Below are 25735 nucleotides of genomic sequence, written 5' to 3' on the forward strand. Positions count from 1 at the left end.
TGGAGATTTCAGCAGGTCCTGGGATAACCTTAACACCACATATGTTGGAATAATACTCAGAATGCAGCTGGTTTGGTTTTTACTCACTTTTATCTTCACAATAGAAAATGACACTTTGATTATATCCTAAACTTTTCACAACTACATGATGTGAAAACAATCAGGGTTATTCTTTCATACAAGTTATGAAATTAATGTTTCAAAGCACAAAATCTAAAAATAAAAAATTACATAATGTCAAATTACCTATAATCATATATGATTAACAGTGTAGAAACCCTTGAACAGTTTGTACATTTAAGCACATCAGAAGAGCTCATAGATGATTTCAGGTTTAAAAAAAAAAAAAGAGATAGAAATCTCTACAGGATAACTTTTCCAAGGCAAGTTAAGCTTTATTTTTCACTCCTTTAGCAGCACCCTGCGGCGTACCAGCTCCACGTCCTTTACCTAAAAGAGATTAAGTTGTATTTTTACTTATAAACCATCAACATCAAACAAAGCCTGTTCAAAAGCGAAGTAAGACAGTGAACTAAAGGTGTAGGTTAACTTGCTGTTTATGGAACACTATTCAAATACAAAACTGTGAGTAAAAAAATAAACTCTGTTAACAAGAGCCCTCAAATTCCTCCTTTCACCAAACAACAGATCGATAATGTACTTTATTGATCCTAAACTGGAAAAGCGTTAGAGCAGCAGGTTATCGAAGCGAATACACCACAGGAGAAAATAAACACACAGTAAAAATAACCCTAACACTAGAAGGAATATATACATCCAGGAATTCTAACAACAATAATTAATAATAACCTAAACTATATTAAATCTAAAATATAAACTAAAAACATCTGAAAAGTAAACCTACTTATTGGTAAAATCTTTCATGTAAATTAATGTCTGTTAAGTCTCTATCTATCACCAAATAAGGTAACACAATGGTGAGTGAGCCTGTGGCCCACTGATGAAAGCTTTTGCATCTGCAGTACATAGTATTATTATGGACTGTGGTAACATTTGCAGAAAAAATAACAAGCGGCGCCCAGTTAGTGACGCATTTTCCAAACAAAGAAAAGATGGATGACTACAGATACAACTTCAAAAATAAGTGAAAATCCACAGAAAAAGTCGACGCTCAGATGAAGGCAAACAACCATAACAAAGGGAGCCTGCCATAGAAGCCGGGTTATCTGGGACGTATGCCCCAACAATTACCTTTTATCACCACAAGGTGCCGCCAAGAAGAAAGAAACTGAGAACTTTATATGTTACAAAGTAAATCAAACGTATATCTAAAATGCAAACATTACAGGGAGGTAGAGGTGTTTATGTACAGTCTTCAGTTGTAAATGTGCAAATACAGTGATTCAAGGCATCAATGTGCCAATATTGATCACAGAGTGTCCTATGCAGAGATGCTAAAAAACATTTCCTACAACAAGCATGCCTCAGTTAAAGTTAAAGTATCTCATTATATTCAGTCACTTCTTGTAAGTTTTATGTTTTGGTCGTGGTGTTTTATTTATTTATTTATTTATTTTTTAATTCAAACATTGTTTTAAGTTGTTCCTCTGGTATTCGTTATGACTTCCTGTTTTATTCCTTCACTGTTGTGGATCTTATTGTTGTCTATATGTTTCGTAAAGCACTTTGTTACCTTAGTTCTGATAAGTGCTATACAAATAAACTTTATTATTATTATTGTTCAGTATCAAATCTTTGTGTTTTTCGTCACTAGCATCCTTAGAGCATCAATGTCAGTCATTATTTGTTGATTGAAAATGAAAAATCAGCCACTATGGGCCAGTTAAACAAGTGTTACCTCCTCTGCTGCCTCTCCCTCCCTTGGCTGCGCCCCGACCAGCAGGCGCTCCATCAGGACGCCCGGCAGAGTCTCGTCTGCCTCCTGTGGGGGATTTTTCAGTCTTGGGTTTGGCATAAATCACAGTCACCTTGCTGCCGTCTATCTCACAGTCCTCCATAGCTTCTTTGACGGCTTTGGCGTTTTCTTCACTCTCAAAGTCCACGAAACCAAACCTGACAGGAAGTAAATCAAGTCAGTGTGAAGAAGACTTTCAGAATAAAACAATGTGAGAATAAAGCTGTATGCTGCAAACCTTCTTGAAACGCCCGTCTCTTTTTCTGCGATGACTCGTGCACTGACAGCACCTTCAAAAGCACTTTTAAGAGTCTCTGCAGTCGTCTTCTCGGCGAGGCCGACAACCATCAGGGTTTTTGACAGAACTAAAAGGAGGGAAAAAACAACGGTAGTTTTAGCGGTTTCATCTAACATCATGACTCAAACTGACTCTGGAAAACACCTTAAATTCATGCTTTGCTGTAAAACATCAATCTGGCCAATAATACAAATAATAACACCGACATAAATATGATATGAACAATATAAACAAACCTTTTCTGTTCTCCCTCTCCTCTCTAATTTCGCAGAATTCTACTTTGATCGCTTTTTTCAGGATCTTAACGTCTTTGGATGACTGCAAGGCTTTTTCAGCCTCTGCCACCGTCGCAAACTCAACAAACGCAAGCCTGCAGAGGAAGACGGATGTAGATCTTATATATATATATATACTTTCTTCATTGTAGAAAAAATTATAATAATAATATAGTGGTCAGTGTACTTGTACTCACCCTCTTGATTTGCCTTTACTCAGAGGTATTTTGATACTAACAGCCTTCTGGAAGACTTTCTTCAGGTGGTTCTCTTTCGCTTTCAAAGACAAACTTTTCACAAATAAAGTGTTGTTTGGAGGCGCTTCAGCTGAGAGACAAAAGAAAGATGTGTGTCAATATATGGCCAATCAATAAGTCCAGATTGAATTGACTGATGCCCAGATCAAAATAAGAAAAAACAGATTTAGTACCATGTCAGGTACCAAGGAGGGGTGGACGGCATCAGTTTAAATGTCATCACCGGTGTCTTGCATTTTGCAAAGCCGTCATTACCGAGATAAACACACACATTTTGGTTTTAGTGCACACACGAGGGAGATTTACTTCCCCCAGTGTTTCCCACATATAGACTCTACCTTGTCGGGCCACCCAAGTATATTTGGCGACTAATTCCATCATGTTTCTTATTTTATCTGTCCAAGATCTTCATCCATGATTAAATTATTACTGAAAATCCTCCCCTCGCGCTGTGCCCCTGCTGTAGCCTACCTGTTGCGAGCAGCGTCTCCACACATGCTCGTCAGAGAAACACACATACAGAGAGAGAGGGCTTCTTGTCCGTCCGTGTTAAATATGGACCTTCTTATGCAACTATTTTAAAAGCTTGTAAATGCAGCTGTGTAGTCAAGGTGTCATTTATAACCACGTCGGTTTTTCTCGTTTTGACCAGACTGCATAAAAAGTTGGAGGACATGACAGCTCCCTAAAAGTGAAGCCAAACCATCTCTATCGCCCCCTGCTGACTGGCTGCAGTGTAGGTCATAAAGCCCGCCTCCTCCATGTTAACAGATGGGACATGAGTCAAACTATAAAATCAAAATACACATCAAATACATTTTTCTCAAACATGGTTTCTGTCATTATAGTTAGTTCTTATCATGATGATTTATGTCCAAGTGTTCATTTTTCTGACAAGTTTATTTGAAAGTTATTTGATGCTGTCAAAATGATGATTGACAGCTCTGTTGACAAATACAGCTCCTGCAGCCGATCTGTTCTGGATTAGCAGAGTAGAGGAGGAACGGTGAGTGGAGACGTAACTAAAACAATCACTACATTCATTGAAGTTTACATACTTGGGAACATTAACCTCAGACCAACACAGAGAAGCTGTTCTGCTGTTAAACACGCCGCCGTGCAAGATCCTTGCTGGTTTTTCGGTAAGTTAAGTGCGTGTTATAGTTAGCAGAAGTGGCTACAGCCCCTCCACCCGCCGATCTCTACTGCGCAGCTACAAATGACGTAACCATCGCAAGATGGCAGCGCCTATCACAGGGACTATTTCGGCATCACTTTCGAACAATGAGAGCAGATGGAGACGCGTCATCCATCTTTGGATACAGTCATTGGTTTAGACACATGACGTCTTTAACAATGTGCGGCTCACCTGCTGCTGTGAAAACAAGATGCATTTCACTAATTCAAAACGCGAGTTGTGAAATTTTAGCTACTTTTTCAAACCTACAGCTCATAATGAATGTGACCAGAGCAGACACGTTGGGAGAGAGCCGCTGTGTGCAGGTACCGCAGACTGGTGTAGGTGAAGGTGTGTGGGGAGAAATAAGTGAACAGAAGCAAGGTGAGGAGATTCAAGTAGTTTTGTGACCAAACACTAATCTTCTTTAAATAGGGTAATGTATTACTCTATAATATGCTTGATTTACCTTTAGTGTTGTTGTTGTTGTCGCTGTCAGCTTCGGTGACTTTGGGCACATTTCTTGCTCCTACCGAATCCACAATCAAAACGCGGCCTTGGATCTTAGCTACTCGTTTTTTCTGTCGGACTTTCTCAGCGATGCCTTTATTTTGAAACTCCACAAAGGCGATACTGTTGGAAAATAAGTACACGTATTCAGTAAAACTAACAAATATCAATTAAATGCATAACTTAAAATAACCCTTGCTTTTTCCCAACATAAAGCATGTTTTGCACGTCTGCCACCATTTATTATTTCTTAAACTCTCACCCTTTTTTTGGGCTTTCTGCTCCACCAGGAAACCTGACCGTGACGGCCTTATGGAAGATTTTCATGATGTCTTCTTTTGTGGCGTTGTACGGGACGTTCTTCAGAAACAAACATCTGGCATCTCTGGCATCTGAAAACGAGACAGTCCTCGAGTCAGGTTATCAATAAACCTCTCGGGACTTCATGGGTAATAAAACAATCAAATAAGGTTGAGTTACCTTTTTTGTCCTCCGGTGTAGCTTTCACCTTCACCTTCACCTTGTCTTCACTTTTCACCTTTGCTTTGGCGATCTTCATCGGCTTATCGAGTACCATCTCTCCGTCTAACGTTAAGGCCTTGTTCAGGTCCATCTCTGAGGCCAGATCCACATGGGCGTGTTTTCTACAATTACAAAACATCTCTTTGAGTTTATTCATTATATTTACTTGCAGCACTGCAAGGCTGTTATTCAAAGGGCCCAGATGAATTGTAAGATTAAATAGCGTACTCACTTAGATTTGTCGACTCTGATGTCTTGAACCAGGAGACTTTGTGTCATGAAGTAATTTGCTAATGAATCTCTGACTTCTTGAATTTTTTTAGAGTTGTTCAGGTTGCCAACAAAAGCACAAAAACCTACAACAAACAGCAGACAGTTACATGTGTGAATAATGAGCACTTTACAAACAAACAAAGCACCAAACAGAGTGTTATCTTAGGGTCATACCATCATTGATGTGCTTAGTTTTCTTTGATGGGGAGGTCTCAGCAGTGGAGCTTTTCTTCCGTTTCCCTTTTACTGAAACAGATGGTTGGTAGTAACAGGTAAAATAATCGCAAATTATAATTTTCAAGATTTATTAAATCATCAATCATCTGTCAAATTTACCTTTGACACTGAAAATATTTCATAAAGATCAGGTTGATACTGCCTTAGATGATGGTAAATGGACTGCACTTATAAAGCCCTTTTCTAGTCTTGCGACCACTCAGAGCACTTTTACACTACGAGCCTTTCCCAGACCACTCCCTACACCCTCTCCCGACGCACTTCCACTCCGTTTGCACGCTCGCGTGGAGGGTCCGCCACATTGAGTGCCGTCCAAGTGGGAGTGGAATGGGAGCGGGTTATTAAACCCTCCACCAGCAAGTCTGCACCGATGCCAACTCACTGACCAGGTGCAACACTGTGTTGAGTTTGTCATGAGATGAGAGACGCAAATTAAATTTCCGTTATTACCCGGACAGATGAGAACTGCTTTAATTAAGATAAACATGAGACAATACACTGACGTCAGCGTCTTAAAGTTAACGTTATATATTTAGGATCTAATAAACCGTGTTCTTGTCTAGAAATGAAACAAGTGAAAAGTTTAAAGTGTTTTATATTAACGGTGACGGCTGTAAACACTCAGAAGGTCATCAGATTAAAAATGTATTTACAGATAGCTGCCAAGGAAGCATGAAGTTTATGTTCCTCATGATGTGGAGTGATTTTAATGACTCTGCCTCACTGGTATTTAAGTAGCTTTTATTATTTGTATGACACTTTTCCTGTCTCTGCCGGAGTGATGGGAGTTCGTCTCAAAGCTCGGAGCTGTATTTAATCCCTTCACCTTAAGGAAGGGTGCTCCGTTCAGCTGTGAGTGTGACGTCAAACGGAGCTCACTACTACATCTCACATTCACCAATACTCACACTGATGGCAGAGGCTGCTACGTAAAGTGCCCGACCGCAATCAGTCATCACATTCACACACCGCTGGCTATGTGGTCCTGCCCACAGACTCTTCGCCATGTAGACAGAGGAAGCTGGGCATCAAACCGCCAACATTCCGATTGAAAGACGTCCGACTCTACCACTGAGCCACAGCCTGTTAATGCTACGTTTAACACATATATATTAAACGCATTTTCAACAATCAGCTTTCGTGAAGATATTATGAAGGAGATGAGCTTTTTTATACTTTTACATGTCGTTGGAAATCTGAGTTTCCAAACGATGCACACATCTCAAAATTTCACTCACAAACATTTGTGTGTTGTTTTTTTTAAGTACCTCCTGGTTCTTCTTGCACCTCTTGCTGTTTTTTTCCCTCCGTACCCTCTGGGGGAGCATCCTCTGTAGGACCGACTGCACCAGCCGAAGAGATGATCTGTTCCTCTGGCAAACGCAGAAATTATTTTATTTAAAGACAGTAAAAAGCTTTTTTGTATCCTCTATTCAGGCCTAAACCGGATGAGTATTTAACTATTAAGATAGATTCCTGGGTTAAGTATGACTTTAAACCATAATAGAGTTGTACTTCAGTCTACACTGTTGGTCATAGTGGATGTGTTTATATTGCAACTACATGTGTTGAAAAGAGGACAAATGTTCCTGTTTTGAAATAAGAAGATGTGATGAAATAGTAGTTCACAATACTTGTAAACAACCTTACCCATCTCCATCATCTGATCACTTCCATTGGTTCCCTTTTCTTTATTACCAAGCTCCTCTTCTTCTTTTTTCTCGTCCCATGATACAGTCACAGTGGCAGCACTTCCTTTTACTTCAATTACCGTGTCCATCTGTGGATCTAAAGGTAAAGCTTTGTTAGTGGCACCGCTCAGACTTCCACGTAGACATCGTGTGTGATGCGTTCGCAGTACCTTGTTCATCTTGCTCTTCCTCCTGTTCCTTCTCGGAGATCTTTTTGGGAGCATCTTCATCTGTTCCGACTATTTGTTTCCTTGTGGAGACAGTGTCATTCTGTCCATCTGAAACAGTTATTGATTGAATGATGTCATTGCCATAATCTAATCCAAACAGTCATGCAGTTTTAATTTTCCAGTTGTCAAAAAGAAATAACATACCACTGTTAACATCGTTTTCTTCTTCTACAAGATTGGTGACACCTTTGCTTTGTCTTTTTCTCCGTCTTGTAGCCTGAAAGAGACACAAACATGTTTTAAAAGCATGGCCCTGTTTGAATGAGTTTTCACTATATTAACAACTCATTATCAACAGTGTAAAGCCACATATGACAATGGGACATGCTCATAGCATTTCTCAAAAATCCAGGTGAGGTCTATAAATCTCTTGGGCTGTCTGACAGATAGTTCAAACCAAACGAAACTTTTAAGGCCAAGGCAGGATTGAACCAGTAAAAATCTGGTATTTCAACTTGATGGCCAAATTAACCTCAGACATGATATGGAGTGGTAATGGTTATCTACTGGAGAGCTAAACGAGGTAGTATTACAATGACCCAGCTTAAAAACAAATTGACGACTTTTCTTGTTGCAAGTTCACCATTTGAAAAAGTGCTTTCACCTTAAACTGTGGTTCTCATTTGTTTATCACCAGCTAACCGCTGTTAGCTTGTTAGTTTGCAGCTAACGTTAATACACCACAGTTAGCTTAAAACAACCTACTTCGGCACGTTTAAGCCTGATTGATATTAATGTAAGATAATGTAAGGTTAAACTTTCATCTGTCTTTACCATATTTTGCGTTGGAGGATCACACAGTTACAACTGGGTACAGCAGCTAGTCCTGACCGGTGAACACACGTGTGCAAGGCTAAAAACCTGCTAAAAACATCCACATGCTACTATTTCAAACTACTCATTGCGCATGCGCGTGCTCTACTACGGGTGCCCTCAGGATTTCATGCTTTACGCGACACGACCTACTGTCCATGGATACGACAAGCATTTAAGGAATTCCCCCTAAATAGACACTTAAGTGTTTGGACGTCACTGCTTGGCCACATACTTGGTAATATTAGGTTACTTGCAGTGAGTAATATTTGAAGAGAAAAGGGGAGTGGTTTTCATTTTTAGAATATCCTGACAGTTAGCCAAGTAACATTAGCAATTAGCATAACTCGTAAGATGGGAAACTCCTTAGTTTAATTTTTGTCCACCCACTCCGTCATATAGAAACTGGCCAACAATTGAGACTAGTTGGCTCGCAGCATAACAAAGGTTTTAGTTCAGTGCGCGGACTTAGTACAGCCATGTGTTGACTCGGGCAGGTACTGGACTTCACAGAATCAACTGTCCGAAGGTCGACAGAGTTAAAGCCTCAACACGACAGCTCACCCGGGGCAGATAAGGTTTAATCGGGTCACACCGGGGCTGAAAGCATGAGCAAGATGAGCTAACTACGGAGGACCGAGACTAATTAGAGAAATACCAGGACACTATTTTCTACAATGGGGAGTCAGAGGAACGGTTTCAAGAAGGAAAGCTTCATTTTGTCAGTGGACGTTGGTACAACATCGATCAGATGTCACGTCTATGACAAGGAGGCGAAAATCAGAGGGTCATGCACAACCAATGTATGTATCTCCTTCCTGTAGTGTGTTTGTATACATCTCAAGCACTCTGTTCACCTGCACCTTTCCACATTTAACATTACTACATTATTTACATGCTGATCTTCTTATTTGATTTTCTGTCCAGGTTAAAGCCTTGTATCCAGAAGTGGGACATGTGGAGATGGACCCAGATGCACTCTGGAAAGGGTTTGTCTCTGTGATCAAGGGAGCTGTACAAGGTATAGCTGCAATAGTTCCTGTTGTTGCATGTGTTTATAACCAAACCAATGAGTTAGACTGTATGTGATTCATTTTCACAAGTTAAGAGGCAAACCCTAATCTCATGAAATACTGTATTACAGCCATCACTGTCATAATTCCCTCCCAGCTTAGTCCACTAAGCACTACTGAAATTAATAACATCCTTACAAAGTGCCATATTCTCTTATTATGTTAAGACGCTGTCATTAAGGTGTTCATTTAACTCTGTTTATTTTAGGGCTGTAACCTGTATTGTTGTTTTATTGGATGTATTACATGCAAATGTGAAAGTCTGTTCCCTCCACAGTATATTACAAACACACTGGTTTCCATGTTTAAACAAACTATTCCTTCAATGCAAATTTGAACAGTTGACTAGACTGATGTGACTCTGAACTCTGTCATGGCTTTGTGCAAAGATAGCCTTAAGAGAGCTTTGTTTACATGAGACATTTATCTCTTTGTCCTTGAAAATCCTGTTTTTCACTATAACCGATTGAATGTTTGTTCATGTGTGTGTCCTTCTGCTGCTGTCCTGATCATAGATGCAGGAGCTCAGATGTGTCAGATGGAGGCCATTGGCATCTCCACTCAAAGATCCACTTTCACCACATGGAACCGGTAAAATAAATATAATGATCAACCTACTTTTATCTCGACCTTTTACATAAAGCCTGCATAAGCTGTAGGGAAACAGCAGCAGATAAGAAATAAAGCAGAGCTGTTTAACCTGTTTTTCATTGATGTATTTCTGTCCTAGTTCAACCTCAGGTTCAGTTCAATTGTTCTCTTTCACTCTGGCAGGAAAACTGGGGTTCCTTTCCACAACTTCATCAGCTGGCAGGACCAGAGGGCTGCAGACCTGGTGAGGTCCTGGAACAGATCCTGCACTATGAAAGTGAGTCTGACTGCCTGTCATGTGCTTTAGTGAAGAAGTTTGGAAGTTAAGAGGGGAGTTAGTTTGACACTGAGCAACTTCAGGCTCAGCACAGAATATAATGTTCCTTTATACTTAAAGGCTTTGATTATTGTCATGACTCCCTCAGGCGATCCACGGCCTGATGAAGCTGGCCTACTTCCTGACCAGACAGAAGCGGTCACTTGCAGCGAGTCTTATTATCTTCTCCACTCAACATGTCACCTTCCGTCTCGCCTGGGTCCTCACACACTACAAGCAGGTGCGTGTCTGTGTTTCTGTGCGTGTGTGTGGGTGTAGGCTGACATTTAAACCAGTTTACTTGGCTTGTTTTGATAAACCATCAGTCTAAATCTAAAAGACACAGAGAAAACAGAGAAAGCAGCAAACGTCACATTTGAAATTAGATCCAGACAATGAACGATCACCTGAAGGATTATTGATTATGAAGTGGGTCGCCAAAAAACTTTCTGTCAATAAACTAAGAGGTAAATCAACAGATGTTTATGTCATCATTTGGACCGCAGCACTACTTAAAGATGATTACTAACATACAAAGTGGTCATTTTAAAAACACACACCAATCAGGTCCAAGAGCTCTGTGAGCAGATCCTGATATCTATCTACAACAGAGACTGATCACAGCACTGAAGCCTAGTACTTGTTGTATTTATAAGATATGAGAATCAGCTTTAAGCCGCTTTAAATTGTGATTTTATATTTATTTATGTTTAATGATTCCGATACGGCTGGGGCTGAGAGAAAAAGTCTAAATCTGTCAGAAATGCCACAAAAATACATCCCTGCGATGTATTAATTTAATGTAATACAGGGGTGTCATTATAGTCAATCTACTGTCTGCTGCTCTGATGATGCAGCAGTGATAATATAGACTTTATTTGTACATTTACACAAGTCTGCGTTTTTTTGCCAGCTGTCCTTCCTGCATTCAGCAGCTGCAGCCAAGTGGATCTTAGTCTTTCTCTTTCTTTTAGCGTAGTTGTTTGAGTTTGTAAAATATGCCAATGAGCTGACGCAGACTCGTACATGTAATTGGTTACGATGCAGACTCTGCCCAATTAATGTGAACATGCTCATAGAAACCCTGGCTTGACTTATCGCGTTGATAACCATCGACCGCCTAAAAGATACGCTGGGTATGTTGAACTTGCTTCGTAGTACAGGCCTCTGTTCGATGCATGTTAGAGTTTACAGCCCTTAAAGGCCCTGGGTGTTAAAGGGTTAATTATGACCAAAAGCAAACAGGGAGTTTGTTTTATCAGCACTTCGCTTCTCTTTTCAGCCTCATCTTCTTTTTTTCCTTCCAGGTTCGTCAGGCTGTAGCTGAAGGAAACTGCTGCTTTGGAACAATCGACACCTGGCTGCTGTTCAAACTCACTAATGGTGTGTTTGCCATATGAAGCTTACATTAAGCTAATGCTAATGCCCTCTCCCTATTAGCACAGTTTGCTTTAAAAACAGTGCAGCAACATACAATTAGTCCAGTGGATTGCATTTCACAGGATTTTAAGGCCTAGACTGAATGTTCTCTGTGTTTCCAATCCTATTGCGTCACTGATTGGCTGAAATTCCTCAGATGTGTTTCCCTGTGGGAGAGGGGGAGTTGGGAAACAATGTTTATTTTTTCCAAAGGACACATTAATATTTGTTGTTGAACCTGTTTCAGGACGTGTCCATGCCACAGACTTCTCAAACGCCAGTGCAACAGGAATATTCGACTCCTATCAGGTGTGGTGTTTGTACTGTTATTGGTGGTTTTATAGGTTTTGTTTAGTGTTTTTTTTTTCTCATTTCATTGTCATGTGACTTCTTTCACAGATGTGTTGGAGTGGGTTTCTCTGCTCTCTTGTTTCTCTGCCTCTCTCGATTCTCCCTAAAGTAGAAAACACAGGGTGAGTCAACCATGTCCTCCCAATTCAGACATTTGAAAAATGTCTCAGTCACTCTAAGTCTTTTTTAAAGAGGGGGTATTATGCTGTTTCACATTTAACGCATATATATAATGTTACAATGTTGGATGTTCAGACTAAACGTTGGTGAAGTTTCAAATCTGTAGGTAAAAGTATGTTGGAGTAATCCCCAAGCTTCTCAGCTCAGCCTGCAGGCTGCTGTGAACGCCAGGTATCACACAGTATTTTCTACACGCTGCACTTTGTGACGTCACAGAGAGCTGGCCAATCAGAACAAAGTGGGCTTATAGGGGCGGGGTTTCTTAAAGGGGCTGAGCTGATTGAGTCGTTTCAGGCAGAGGCTGTATGAGGGCCTGCACAGAGCACCAGTGCGAGAAAAACTAGTTTTTTTTAACTGTAAATGAGGCTAAGCTACTCCACAGGTATCACAGAGTGAAATATGAAGCTTGAAATTAGCATAATAATGCTTTGGTTTCATGCATATAATGATATGGTTTCACTGTCTGTAATGTCATGTCTCTGGTTTCTCCCTCAGCTTTGACTTCGGCTCCACAGACCCGTCCATCTTCGGAGTGCCCATTCCCATCATGTCAGTGGTGAGTTGTCGGGACTGTGGCCTCACACACACTCTGTTATCTTTGTGATTAAGATTAAAAGCAATCATCATAGCCCTCTGATGATGTCTATTCCAACGTGGCCAGGTTCAGTTCACATCCATTCAGTTGTAAAAGGGAACATTTATGACGAGTTATTAAGTTAATGAGCAGCTCGGAGGGTGCTGCTCGACCTCAAGTTGGATAATTGAATGAAATAGGATAAAATGCTTCTCTACGCTGTTTTATGGTTAATATCTTCCTCTACCTCTTCCATAGGTGGCGGACCAGCAGGCGGCCATGTTTGGAGAGTGCTGCTTTGACGTTGGTGATGTCAAAATCACCATGGGGACAGGCACATTCATGAACATCAACACCGGGAGCAAACCTCACACGTCTGTAGGAGGTAAGGCTAAAATACACACAGTAAGTTTTATTTATACACACAGACAACTACAGGTCAGTGTTTGTCCTCTGCAGGGCTGTATCCTGTGGTGGGCTGGAAAATTGGCTCAGAGGTGGTTTACCTGGCTGAGGGAAACTCAGCGGACACAGGCACGGCTATTAAATGGGCTCAGGAGCTGGGTGAGTGACCAGGAGTTAAAGAAAGCTCTGGTGATAACTTATCCATGTTTCTGAATACTTTACAGACTGATCAGATTTACAGATTCAGGGGTCGTGTGTGTGAAACGCGTGTGTGTTTTTTCAGAGCTCTTCTCTGATGTCCAGGGGACCAGCGCCATGGCGTACAGTGTCAGTGACTCAGACGGAGTGTGTTTCGTCCCCTCCTTCAGCGGCCTGCAGGTAGATGTGTATGAGTAGAATGTGCATGTCTGTGTGTTTCTGTTAAATACAATCTATCTGCTTTAACGTACAGGTTTAATGTGTACACAACCACATCCACTAGAGATGTCCCAATCTGATACTTGTATATTCCTAGTAGGCTGATAATGTTGTTCAATATAGCGATAACGATATAAAGTGTTAATTCCACGGCGTGGCACATTTTGCAAACGACACGGCTCTTGTCTAACTCCTTATTGCCTTCTTTGTTGTGGAAGCCAAAGTGAGCCCACACTTCAGCTCTGTACGCCGCAGGAGCCGGTCCAACGCTTTCTTATTCACTATGGTGGTAATGTTTGTGTTTTTGAGAATCGATACAATATCACAAAACATAATATTGGGATATTTAAGTGTATCGATATTTTCTTACACCCCTATAAATAAACACATTTTAAAGCATGCATATTACCTATAACTTCTGTCTATCAGCTGTTCTGCATGTTTTACACAATACCTGTGTTTGCAGCGTGTCCACCTGAGTCCAAAGTACATCCTAAAAGCTGTTTTTTCACCACTAGATTGCAGTGAAAGCATGGCTATTATACTTACCTTCTAATTTATTATTATTTATTGTGATATGAGACTTTTGCGATGTGTTTATTGTGAATGCTCACATTAGGATAACCATGAAATTAAGATTTATTGCGTAGCCCTAATTTCTAGATAACAAAGTGCACGCTTGAAGCACTTTAACATTAATAAAATCAATCCAATCTATATGCTTAACAAGTAAATAGCTCTCCAATGCATCCGAGCTATTTTTATAAGTTTAAAAATAACAAACCCTCTCTTTATTTATGACTTTTTCTGCCTTAGCGCTGTCTCAAGGGAATTTCTCCGTCCTTCTAAAAGTATCCTCCTGTGTTTGTTGCTTCAGTGCAGCCTTTGCCTGAGTTCCTTTAATTAACGGCGTTCTGTTGAGTGTTTATTTTTGTCATCTGTGCATCTTTTGTACAGATTACATTAGGAAATAACTGCAATTGGCCTTTTGCTTACATGGCTTTTGTTGCACTAGCAGTAGTGTCAAGTGGTTTTCATTGGCCGAGAGCTGAAATGAAATAAGTGCACATTGGATTAATATCATAAATGAAAGTCTGATACGGCACTTGACAATGGCTGCACTCGTTGCGTTGAAATTCAGTGTAAAGTTAAACATGATATTTGGATATCAGTCTGAAATCCTCTTGATCGACCTTGTAACTGATCTTTCAGGCTGGATCGGGACTCCCCTAATATTCACCCAAAGCTAACAACGTGTGTATTCACTGTAAGACATATTGTATATACTTTATCTAATACAGGCATTGATTTACTTTGTTTGTCTCTCTGTAACATGGTTATGTGTCTCTTTCTTTTCTCTGCCCTCCATTGTGATCTGGCCCCTGTAAGTTTGTGTCCTGAATGTTTATGTGGTTGTATAATCAAGAGTTGTATACTGTAACATTATAAATACATCTGTCTCAACAGATGCTATTAAGTTTCACTTATTTTATACATTTATGTTCTTTATTCTTCCAAAGGCTCCTCTGAACGACCCCAAAGCTTGTGCTTCCTTCATGGGCCTCAAACCCTCCACCACTAAGAGTCACCTGGTCCGATCCATCCTGGAGTCCATCGCCTTCAGGTGAGATCACTGTGTTTTAAACATCCGCGATATTCCCTCTCATTCATGATAACTATCCAACTGACCTTTTGTTTCTTCTTCTTTGCAGAAACAAGCAGCTGTTCGAGCTGATGCTGAGAGAAACTCACATTCCCATCACAAGGATCAGGTAGCTTTTATTTCGTCCGCTGTGTGAATCAAACATCTGACTGCAGTTGTGTGAGTGTGTACATCACACTCCACATCGTGGTCTCTCAGCGCTGTGATATCCCAGCTCAATATCTGATCGTAGGATTTGGACTTTAGCCAGCAAACTGGGTGTAACTGAGTGGACTCTTGTGTACCCTGCCTCTACTAATGCAGTCCAGCAGTTTTTATTGGCAATGCATTATGGGTGTATGTTTCCCCGATACTGTTACAGTAAAGTGAGTTGCAGTCAAATTGAGTGCTCGTTCCTTCTGTCTCAGGGTGGATGGAGGAGTTTCCGCCAACGACTTCATCATGCAGCTGACTGCAGACCTGTTTGGCAGAAAGGTGGCTAGACCCCAGCAGCACGAAATGTCGTGCTTAGGAGCCGCGTTTGTCGCTGGACTGGAAATCGGTACGCAGACACACACACTCATACAAAGCATGTACATTATGAGGGTGATGTCCTCAGAGTTGCAGGTGTTTGAGTTTATAACAGAGTTTTTCATGTGGAGATGAAATGAGAAGCAGCTCTGTCAAACACTTTTACTCTCCATGTTTTTCTTTTTTCCCTTTAAGATATATAAAAATACTCAGTCCTGACACTGAGCTTCATTTTGACAAGTTGTGATCAAAGATCCTCTATTTTTATTCTTGGAGCCAGCAGAAGCGGCAAACTGAAACGCTGCTCTCTGTTATGTAACCGGTTCTCCTTTTAATTATTCACATTATGTAATTAGATTATTCTACATTAGTCAGGGCTTCATTAAATCAAACGCAGAAGATGGATGTGTTGTTATTTTATAGCAGGACAAAGCGGGTGGTGATGATGCCTGAATTTTAATGCGAGTCCCTGTTTGAGGGACTTTACTTCTTGGTTGATAAGAAGCCAGTATTGATAGGTGATATGTGAAGAATTCTCCACCACGTACAGCCATTGATTTATGGCTGTGTATATGGGTGCAGAGACTCATTTGAAGCCCTCAATGTGCAGAGTGTTGCAGGGTTTTCTATCTTGTTGTTTACTCTGGCTTGAATGGTCCCTGCAGGCTTCTGGAGGACCAGAGATGAGCTGAAGAAGCTGCAGAGCACCGACAAGATATTCCTGCCCCAAGGAGCACGCAAGGGGGGCGCTGGCATCTCAAATGGGGAATACATGCCTGTCCTTCAGAGCTGGGAGAGAGCTCTGAAGCGCTCCATGAACTGGTACAACAAGACTTGACGATAGATGCACGCACAGACAGGTAGATGCAGGGTTAAACAGAGATAGGTGTGAAAGCAGATGGTTCTTTTCTAACATGTGCGGTTCAGGTCTGATCCAGGCTGGCAGTCCCACCAGATCCCTCAGGTCATTCCACATCAAGCCACGGGTAACTCTTTATATTACAGTATTTATCATGATGGAACAATATCTCTATATCTTACCACAAGGGGGCGCTAATGTCTGCTTTTACAGCTTTTTTATTAATGAACTCTGCCATAGCAACTACATGCCACATGCTAATTAGCAACAGTCTTATCATTGATATCACATTGATAAAGGATCTCCAATGAGGGAATGAAAGAGACAGTGCTTGGTCTGTCTGTTCATGACGGTTTAAAGAGCTCCAAACAGGTAGCACATTTTTTTAAAGTGTGTCACAGTCAAACTTCTCATTCATTTGAGGCTCTTCTTCTTGATTTAACTGTATTTTTTTACTGCAAGAGAAAACTTGAACTCATCTTCAAACTAAACACAATCACTAAATGTGTTGATGATGTTTAAATGTGACTGGAACTAAATGAACTCTTCATATGTAAAAGGGGATTCTTACTGGACTTTAGTGTTTCAGTGCCTTGTTGTCAGAAACACGTCTCTGCTCTTGTGATAAACTCACATCTGCAATGAATTACACAATAATGTTTGTTGTGTAATGTTACCTGATAGGACTTTGTATAGGTTTATGTGGCAGATTGGGGCCTTTGCTGAAACAACCGATGTAAGTTCACATCGGCTCACGCAGAAATTTCAGGATGTAAATGTTCATATTATTACGTGTAAAGTTTAACAAGTTCATTCACAGGACTGTAAGTATGAACTGAGCTGACCTAAAGCAGAGCTTATATAGGAATATGTCTTAAAAGTTATCCATGTTGTGTAGCAGTTATATCAGTAATTAGTGTGTTCATTGTTGCATTGTCAGCCATGATGATGTCATATGATGATGTTGTGACTCAAGTCTCTTTGCTGACCTGATGAACTCTGATGACAGAGCTGCTAATACTAATCGTCTTAAGATGAAATGCTCACAAATGACTCTGGAAATGTGAACTGTCAATGTCGTTCTTGCTGGTCAATGTTTCTGCCTCTCTGAAACTCATTTTTTCTACATACAAAAGGTTTGTTATGCAAAGTGTTATTTTGCATAATGCATCAGTTAACACCTCAGCGTTCCATCTTCAGCACTTTGTAATTCATTCAGTTCTTGAATGGCAAATGTTATCCCAAGCTGCAGGGAAATGTGAAATAACTTGTGTAATTGCATCATAATGTTTGATGCAAACGTATTAAAGACATAAATGATGAGCAGTTTCATGTGGTGATTTGAGAGTCTCGTGCACACAGTCTGTGTCACCGACACGGCGAGTGAACAGATGCCGTCTAAAGGATTTCTACCTCCTCGTGCACTCGGGGGAAATGCCGTTTGTCTTGTGTCTGGGGAATTATCAGAAACACAGGCTGCTCAGATGAGTGCAGGGATTGCTTCCCCATTGATGTGACCAATCTGGCTGTGAGGGTTGCTATGGCAGCTTGCGGATGGAGTGACTGAGAACAAATGGGGTGTGTTTTCTGCTCATGGTGCTGGTATGGTGAAGGGGGCGCTAATTGAGTGCACAGAACGGGGGATTTCCTAAACAATGGGAGGATTGTGTGCTTGTCCCTTCAGAGGAAGAGCAGGAGTGAGTTTTGTGTATGTCGCACAGATCTGTACAGTTTAGCTTTTATGCATTAACTCCTCCTCCTCTTCCTGTCTATCAAACACAGGCAGTGTTTTCGTCCTCCGCTGGGTTCGGCTTGCAATGGGATGCCTTCACAGAGAAAAACGTGCTGGAGTGAGTGAGACAGACAGGAGTAGCCCATGAATCAGTGCTGTCGGCTCTCACACTAATCAGTAAAATGGCTGTGTGTGTGTGTGTGTGTGTGTGTGTGTGTGTGCTAGTATTGTGCTTGGTACCCGCATTGTATGAGTTGTGGAGGACCCTGCCTTGTAACAAATTCAAACTGACAGCAGGAACTGGATGCAATGCGACCACCACTCCGGTCCCCCTCCCCCATACGAGCTGAACCCTGCATCAGAGGTCATTATATAACTCCCTCCTCTCTCTCTCCCCTTTCTCTCTCCCTGTGACACACTGGGATTGTTCGCTGGAGTGTCAGGGGGTTGGAAGTTAAGCTTTTGTCTTATTTGCTTGTTTTTTTTTTTCCTCTTCCTGTCAGTGTCTCAGCCTCTCCCCCTGCTGCCTGAGCACCTCACTCCATCTCTCTCAGTTCAGTTCACCTCACTCACTGGCACGACATGCTGTACACGTGCACGCAGAGCGGCAGAGCAGAGGCTCGGATGTGAATCAGATCACATATTATTCTGCAAGAGAAGCTAATTTATTGATGTGGATGTAAAACAGCTGGAATAAGACGGCATCATTGCGTGACTCCCCAGAGAAAAGTGTTGTTCTCTGTTAACTTTGACACATTCTCTCTCTCTCTCTCTCTCTTTGCCCCTCCCCCTCAATTTAATGTAATTCCATTCATTCCAAAGGCTTTTTTTCTTTTTTAAGGCCTTTATTGGCATGGAAGTTTCTAGAACAATGTTGCAAAAGCATTAAGTACACATATTTGGACACACAGTGAAACAGTTAAATGAAGCTCAACACAACCGAATATATACATGTTGTTTGTGTGTGCGTGTGATTATGCTGATTAATGGTTTATGTTCAGAGAAGGATGAAGGGGGAAAGAAGCCATATTGAAATTAACCCCCCCCCTCTCTCTCTCTTCCTCTCTCTCTCTCTCTGTTTCTCAATTCAATTTCAATTCAAAGGTTTTATTGGCAGGAAAGTTTAAAGAACAGTTTTGTCAAAGCATCAGTTAGTACAAATATTTAGACAATACTTAAAAAACAATAAATAAAAGACAGAAATAAAAGCAATAACACAAAATGTAATAAAATACAGTATCCCTTTTTCCATCTCTCTCTCTCTCTCTCTCTCTCTCTCTCTCTCTCTCTCTCTCTCTCTCTCTCTCTCACACACACACACACACACACACACACACACACACACACACACACACACACACATTCTGGTTTCAGTAGTGCTGAATTGCCATAGCAACAAGGATTGGCAAATGCTCCAAATATCTATGCTCAACCAGTCAGTCACAAATAGCATCCTCCTGGGCTTTAGATATGCTGATCACCGGCATTTATGTACTTATATATATATGTACAAGTATGTGTGTGGGTGTGAGTGTGTATGTGTGCTCTCTGTAGAGTGCAGAGCATCCATTAAAATACACCGTAGCCTACAGGATACAGGATACAGGATTGGTTATTGGTTTGGTGACTCGACGAACAGGAGCCTTGGAGAACCTGTAATGAATCAGGATGTTGTATGAAGATGTTGTTACACCATAGAAGAAGATCATTTCAGTAGACCCGAAGGTTAGCTGTAAAGCACCAGAGGCGCACATTGAGGCCCCAAACCCCTTTGTTTCTTTGGAGGGGGGGGGGGTCATATTTTGGCGTTTTGGTTGTGTTTCCTGAAGGTTCCTACAGCCTGTAAACCCTGCATGTAAAATGGAGACCCCGGCCTGTTCCGTTACGCTCGGAGCCAGTATAATATAATTGATGATAAGAGAGATATTGTGCGCTCTATTTATAATTTGTGCGCGTAACGGTGCGTCTCTGTGCGTCGTTCCGTCATTGGCCAATGTACATCCATCTGCTCGCACTGCATCAGCTGCAACGGCGGGGCTTGTGTGCACGTCACTGATTTTTTTTTCTTTCCTCACCTTCCCCTTCTCGATTTTTTGTTCCACCAGAGCATCTCTCTCCTTCTGCTCTCCCCCCTCTCTCTCTCTTTCTCTCTCTTTCTCTCTCTACACCGCCCACTCCACTCACCGCCGCCTCGCCGGCTTCTTCTTCGCCTGCCTCACCACATCGCCCGCTGCCCCCTTTTCTGCATTTTTTTAAAGGGAGAAGAAGAGAGCGCACATTTTGGGACCAAAACAAAAAAAACAACCAACAAATAAAGAAAAAAAGAAAAGAAAAGGCATCACCATGGCGAGCACCGAGGATAAAGTGGACAGCAAGGAGAACGCGTCCAGCTGGAAGGACTCCATCTACAACCCGAGGACCGGGGAGGTGATGGGTCGCACGGCCAGCAGCTGGGGTAAGAACCCCCGTTTTATACAGCAGTCAATCAGTGGGTGTGCTTTGACATTCACGCTGATTTCACCCAATGTTTCGTCTTCTGTTTGCCATTCCTTTTCTTTAAGAGACGTGTTTCTCTTAAATATGTAGCCTGCTTTATATTTCTGTGTATGGATGTGTTACAATGACAGCCAAATAGATATTATATGAGCGAGGAGCCATCATAGGCCTACTTGAAGGTGTAAAGGAGAAGCCTGTACCAAGAGGAAGATGAATGATGCTAGGAAAGGTGTGCTCCAGCCTCTCTTTGCTGCATATGCAGAAATATCCAAGCAGGTGATGATCAATGAAACATCAGGGATTTAATTTGAATCATATTTATCACCTGAACAAACAGGATTATCAGGATTATTCACAGTGCAGACCCCAGCTGCTGATAAAAACCCCCCATTACCTAATCCTCCATGAGGAGTGTGCTACAGCATTCCTGAGCTGAATCTATGGCTCATCAGGCCGTACATTTTTTTATGTAATGCTTCCCCCGTTATTTCCACAGTGAGGTAGTAACACAGCACCCACCCTCCCTCCAGCAGCCGGCGCCTATAGGCTTGCGCGGTGCTGTCAGGCTGCCTGGGCCCCTGTGCTGCTGTGCAGTGGGATGCTCCATTGCAGTTGCATGGCCGCCCACATTAGCATGCCTGTCAAGGTCAAATGGGATTCCCCTCTCTCCTCTTTCTCTCGCTTTCACGCACTAGGCAGGTGCATTGTGGGATACTGTTGGAGAGGAATGAGAGGAAGGGGGGATGTACAGCAGGAAGCTGAGGGGTCCTTCCCTTTTTTCTCTCCCCCCTCACTGTCAACTTAGAGGGCATCCGAGCTGTGCATGCTGGATGGTGGTGAACCATTTTGAGTCAGATGTTTCCTTCACTGTGGATCTCTTTTCCTCCTCATCCCGAGTTAAACAAATGAGGTTTCAGATGTTTTGGCACTGCAGCGCATCCTGAAGTCTTTTGTGATTTGAGTGAAAAATGGCCTCAGATTTGTTAGCATGAGTAGCATTTCCCCCCTGATCCAAAATGGTTTCTCTCAAAGGGATTGTGCATTCAAATGACAGCTTTCTTCAGAGGAAATCACAAGTCATTTGTCTGAGCTCATGTGTGGTTAAAGCTCGTAGTTAATTATACATGACCCAGTTTTACGCCTTTTTCTCTCATTATGTCTCCTTTCTCTTTCTATTCCATTTCCTCCATCTTCCTCCAGCCCTCATCCTCCTCTTCTACCTGGTTTTCTACTGCTTCCTTGCCGGTATGTTCGCACTTACCATGTGGGTGCTGCTGCTCACTCTGGACGACAACGTGCCGAAGTACCGAGACCGCGTTCCCAGTCCAGGTTAGTGTCTCTCCACTCACAGAACAGGGGGGAGGAAAACAGGAGCTTTTAGCTGCTGTAACTTCTCTTTGTAGCATTCATTATTCATACTCGCACCAATGAGCTGCAGTCACAATAATGTGCAACATTACAGCTGCTTTTTGCATCGATCTATTTTGAAAGTCTCTTCCTGAGTGATATCAGCAGCACAGGGATGTTTTCTGTCCGGCTGTAATCGGAGATAAATACCGATGCTGGACGTGCATTAGCTTCTCCTGTTGGGATTGTTTCCTACTTTACTCCATGTTTACGTTGTTTTATGTGTTTCTGCCAGGGTTGGTGATACGTCCACACTCACTTGACATCATTTTCAACAAATCCGAGCCACTGAAGTATGCTGATTACGTCAAGCACCTGGAGTCCTTCCTGCAGAGTAAGTGCACCCCTCCCTGATAGGAAGATAAATTAATATTAACACAGATGCCACTTTTCTCTTCCTGGATCTTTTTCCAATGACTCATTCCATTTATCAGAATGCATCTCTTCTCTTTCTCAGGCTATAATGATACAGAGCAGGAGAGGAACCTGGACTGCCCTCGGGGAGATTATTTCATGCAGGACGAGCCCCAGGACGTGATTAAGAAGGCTTGTCGCTTCAAGAGGGGCTTCTTGAGTCTCTGCTCCGGCCTCTCCGACACCAACTTTGGATATTCTGAGGGACGGCCCTGCGTGCTGCTCAAATTGAACCGGGTAAAAAACGCTCAAAAACTGCTTTGCAAACGTACAATTTCATCTGCTTTTCAACCTCTTCTTCCTTCCCTGACAGCGTCTAATCTCCATGCCTTTAGTCTCTTGCTGACAGTTCCCAAAATAAAAGATTAAGTTGATTAATTTCCAGCTTTGGCTCCGCACACGCAGCCATCTCACCCTCTCCTGTTTCCCTCACCTCCCAGATTATTGGCCTGAAGCCCCCCGGAGACCCTTACATCAACTGCACAGTAAAAGTAAACATATTTTTCCACTCTGTTCTCTACATGTGCGACTTGCCTGTATGTGTATTGTGTTTTCTTTTCATTTCTCTCATAAAAATAGCACTGGTGATCATAACTGTCTGAATATTTTCTTTCTGTTGATTTCATTTCTTCCTTCCTTTTTCTTTGTTTTTGTGTCCGATTTCTTTCTGCATGCTGTCACTGACGGCTTTAGGGTAAGATAATATGTAAATTATCAGGATAATAAGGCCAGTAGGAGTGTTAACACATTTTATTATGTAACAGGTCATTATGCAGGTGCCTCTAAACCCATTATAGTGCCATTTTAAGTTGTCTTAAGGTGTAATTTTCAGCCACATATGTCCTTTAGCAGGTTTAAGCAGAACACGTCATGTCATTTAAATCTCTTCGCTCACAACTTAGGGTCAAAGACTCTCATTTTTTTCGTGTCCTGTCTTATGTGATGTTGGAAAAAATGTCTCATTTGCAGTTAATTCAACAAAATAAAATGCATTTTATTGTTTTGTGTAACTTATACTGACTAACGTTCTTTCCTTTTGCAGAAAGAAAACCCAATTCAGATGCAGTATTTCCCCAGTGAGGGGCGTATTGATAAGATGTATTTCCCTTACTACGGCAAGAGAATCCATGTAAGTAATTATCCAGCAGTCGGATTACGTCTGCTTACATCCTCACGTGGATGTGTTATTGACAGGCGTCTCCTTTTCTGATGCAGGAGAATTACGTGCAGCCCCTGGTGGCCGTGAAGCTGCTGCTCACCAAGGAGGACTACAACAAGGAGCTGACGGTGGAGTGCAGGGTAGAGGGCTCCAACCTCCTCAACAACAACGAAAGGGACAAGTTCCTGGGCCGCGTCACCTTCAGGATCAAGGTTGTCGAGTAACGGAAGCCGGACGGTAAAGAGGGAGAACCCCAATGCAGAGGCTGCCAACGTTTGCTAAGGATTTGTGTTTAAAATAATAAAAAAGGGAAGGAAGTGTCAAATACGTCACTAAGGTGGCATTTTCAGGGGATTTGGCCAAACAGTTTGATGCAGATGAGTCGAGAGCCAGTTAGATGCAGATATCGAATGTTGCTTTGATGACATTTCTGACCTTTCTTTCCTTCATGATTCCTTGCTGACCTCCTCAAAGATCCCGAGAACATCACACAGGCTCTGCTCCTGACCCCATCCATCCTTTCATTCACCCGATGCACTGCTCATTCTTCAATACGTTTTGTTTTGTTTTTTAGCATTGATGTGATTAGATAACTTATAGCCATTGCAACCAAGCCATTTGGAGCTGTTGTGTAACTGCAGATACGTCTTTTTTTTTTTCATGGTTTTTAGATCTTCCTGCTGTCGGGAAGAGAGTGTCGTTTTCATCTCTCCCAAACTGTACGAACGACTGTTTTATCGCCGCTGTCAAGAGGATTTTTATCTTGCTGTATAGTACAAGTGAGAAGGTAGAACATTTCCAACACATCTCCAGAGTATTCACATTATCACATCACAAAGACTTCATAGGAACGTACCTTGATAATCAAGTATAGCCACTGTATCCCTGTATATGAAATGCCAACTACAAAGTCCCTTTCTACATATAAATACATTGTGAACCATATTTAGGGAAATTATAGATAGATCTTTGTGTTGTGGTTTGGTAGCCACAACAACAGTCTTGTGCCGTCTGTCTGTCTGTCTGCATGTCCGTCTGTCTGCCCGTCTTCCTGTCTTTACTCACCTCTCCACTGCAATAGTCGACATGTGGGTGAGCCGTCCAGGACTAGAGAGGTTGTCTCGCTCCACCTCGCGGGGTGCTGCGTAGTGATGGTGGCTGAGGAGACACACACAAACACAAACACATGCACACACACACACACACACACAGAAGGTACAGTGTATAAATCGCTCTGAAGGCGGAGAGGCGCTGGGGAAGCGTAAAATAAAAAGTTCACTGTAACTATGTACTGTATATCTTATACGTGATCTGTATATCTATCTGGGTCTCAAAGATTGTTTGTTAGTTTTTCTCTCTTCTTCAGCCTGTTGATCTGATTGTCTGCCAATCTATTACTCTTCAATGTATATATATATACACTATCTACCATATTTACTTAATTCACACTGTATTTTTGTCACAAAACACAATGTCTGTGCACTGTAAAGAAATAATTTAAGCAAAGATTTACAGGAAATTATCTTATTCAAAGCTATGTTTACACAGTCTTAAAAGGAACCCGCATTTGAAAGAACAACTTGTAACATCTCTTCAGGGTGCCTTAAGACCTGATGAAATAAATTGTGAAATAAAAGTGATTTTGAAGAAAAAAAAAAAGAGATTTTTTTTTTTATCCTGTCTGTGTTTTGATTCTTTCTTAATTCAGGCTGTAGTTGAAGAAGTATCACATTCGTATACTTAAATACCAGAACATCAAAGCAGAAATAGTCCATAACGAGTAAAAGTCTACAGAGGCTGCAGTCCTCGACGCACCGATCGCAGGTTGGACTCCCGGCCTGCAGATGATTTGGTGCATGTCATCCCCCGACTCACTCCTCTCCACATTTCCTGTCTCTCTTCAGCTGTCCTATCGAATAAAGCCAAAAAAAGTCCTACATTTAATATCCTACATTGATAAAGAAAATACAGCTGAAAATATAGAATATAGTTCAATTCTTAATCACTGTT

The 25735-nt window shown here is 41.7% G+C and overlaps 3 protein-coding genes across 3 annotated transcripts; 2 read left to right on the forward strand and 1 right to left on the reverse strand.

Moving 5' to 3' along the window:
• Positions 1-88: 88 nt before the first annotated feature.
• On the reverse strand, positions 89-8225 carry LOC138611213 (nucleolin-like). The gene is made up of 15 exons (XM_069684191.1): positions 8121-8225; positions 7491-7563; positions 7287-7394; positions 7076-7213; positions 6694-6798; positions 5363-5434; positions 5148-5271; positions 4874-5037; positions 4656-4785; positions 4353-4516; positions 2647-2776; positions 2411-2544; positions 2115-2241; positions 1820-2034; positions 89-450 (listed from the first exon to the last, which is right to left on the reverse strand). Exons 1-15 carry the CDS (start codon positions 8121-8123, stop codon positions 389-391), a joined length of 1749 nt encoding a protein of 582 aa, XP_069540292.1. The 5' UTR covers positions 8124-8225; the 3' UTR covers positions 89-388.
• A 106-nt stretch (positions 8226-8331) lies between these two features.
• On the forward strand, positions 8332-17830 carry gk5 (glycerol kinase 5). Its single transcript, XM_069684834.1, has 16 exons — positions 8332-8962; positions 9087-9180; positions 9748-9823; positions 10007-10100; positions 10249-10380; positions 11447-11522; positions 11806-11867; positions 11958-12031; positions 12585-12645; positions 12922-13048; positions 13123-13227; positions 13352-13446; positions 15006-15109; positions 15198-15257; positions 15556-15689; positions 16324-17830. Exons 1-16 carry the CDS (start codon positions 8837-8839, stop codon positions 16494-16496), a joined length of 1593 nt encoding a protein of 530 aa, XP_069540935.1. The 5' UTR covers positions 8332-8836; the 3' UTR covers positions 16497-17830.
• Positions 17831-20367: 2537 nt separating this feature from the next.
• On the forward strand, positions 20368-25384 carry atp1b3a (ATPase Na+/K+ transporting subunit beta 3a). Its single transcript, XM_069684679.1, has 7 exons — positions 20368-20704; positions 21946-22074; positions 22388-22486; positions 22610-22803; positions 23007-23057; positions 23609-23695; positions 23782-25384. The coding sequence occupies exons 1-7, from the start codon at positions 20593-20595 to the stop codon at positions 23947-23949; spliced, it is 840 nt and encodes a 279-aa protein (XP_069540780.1). The 5' UTR covers positions 20368-20592; the 3' UTR covers positions 23950-25384.
• Positions 25385-25735: the final 351 nt, after the last annotated feature.

Source organism: Semicossyphus pulcher, unplaced genomic scaffold, assembly GCF_022749685.1.
Source record: "Semicossyphus pulcher isolate SPU_LCO1_2020_fin unplaced genomic scaffold, fSemPul1.0.p SCAF_7, whole genome shotgun sequence".
NCBI lineage: Eukaryota > Metazoa > Chordata > Actinopteri > Labriformes > Labridae > Semicossyphus > Semicossyphus pulcher.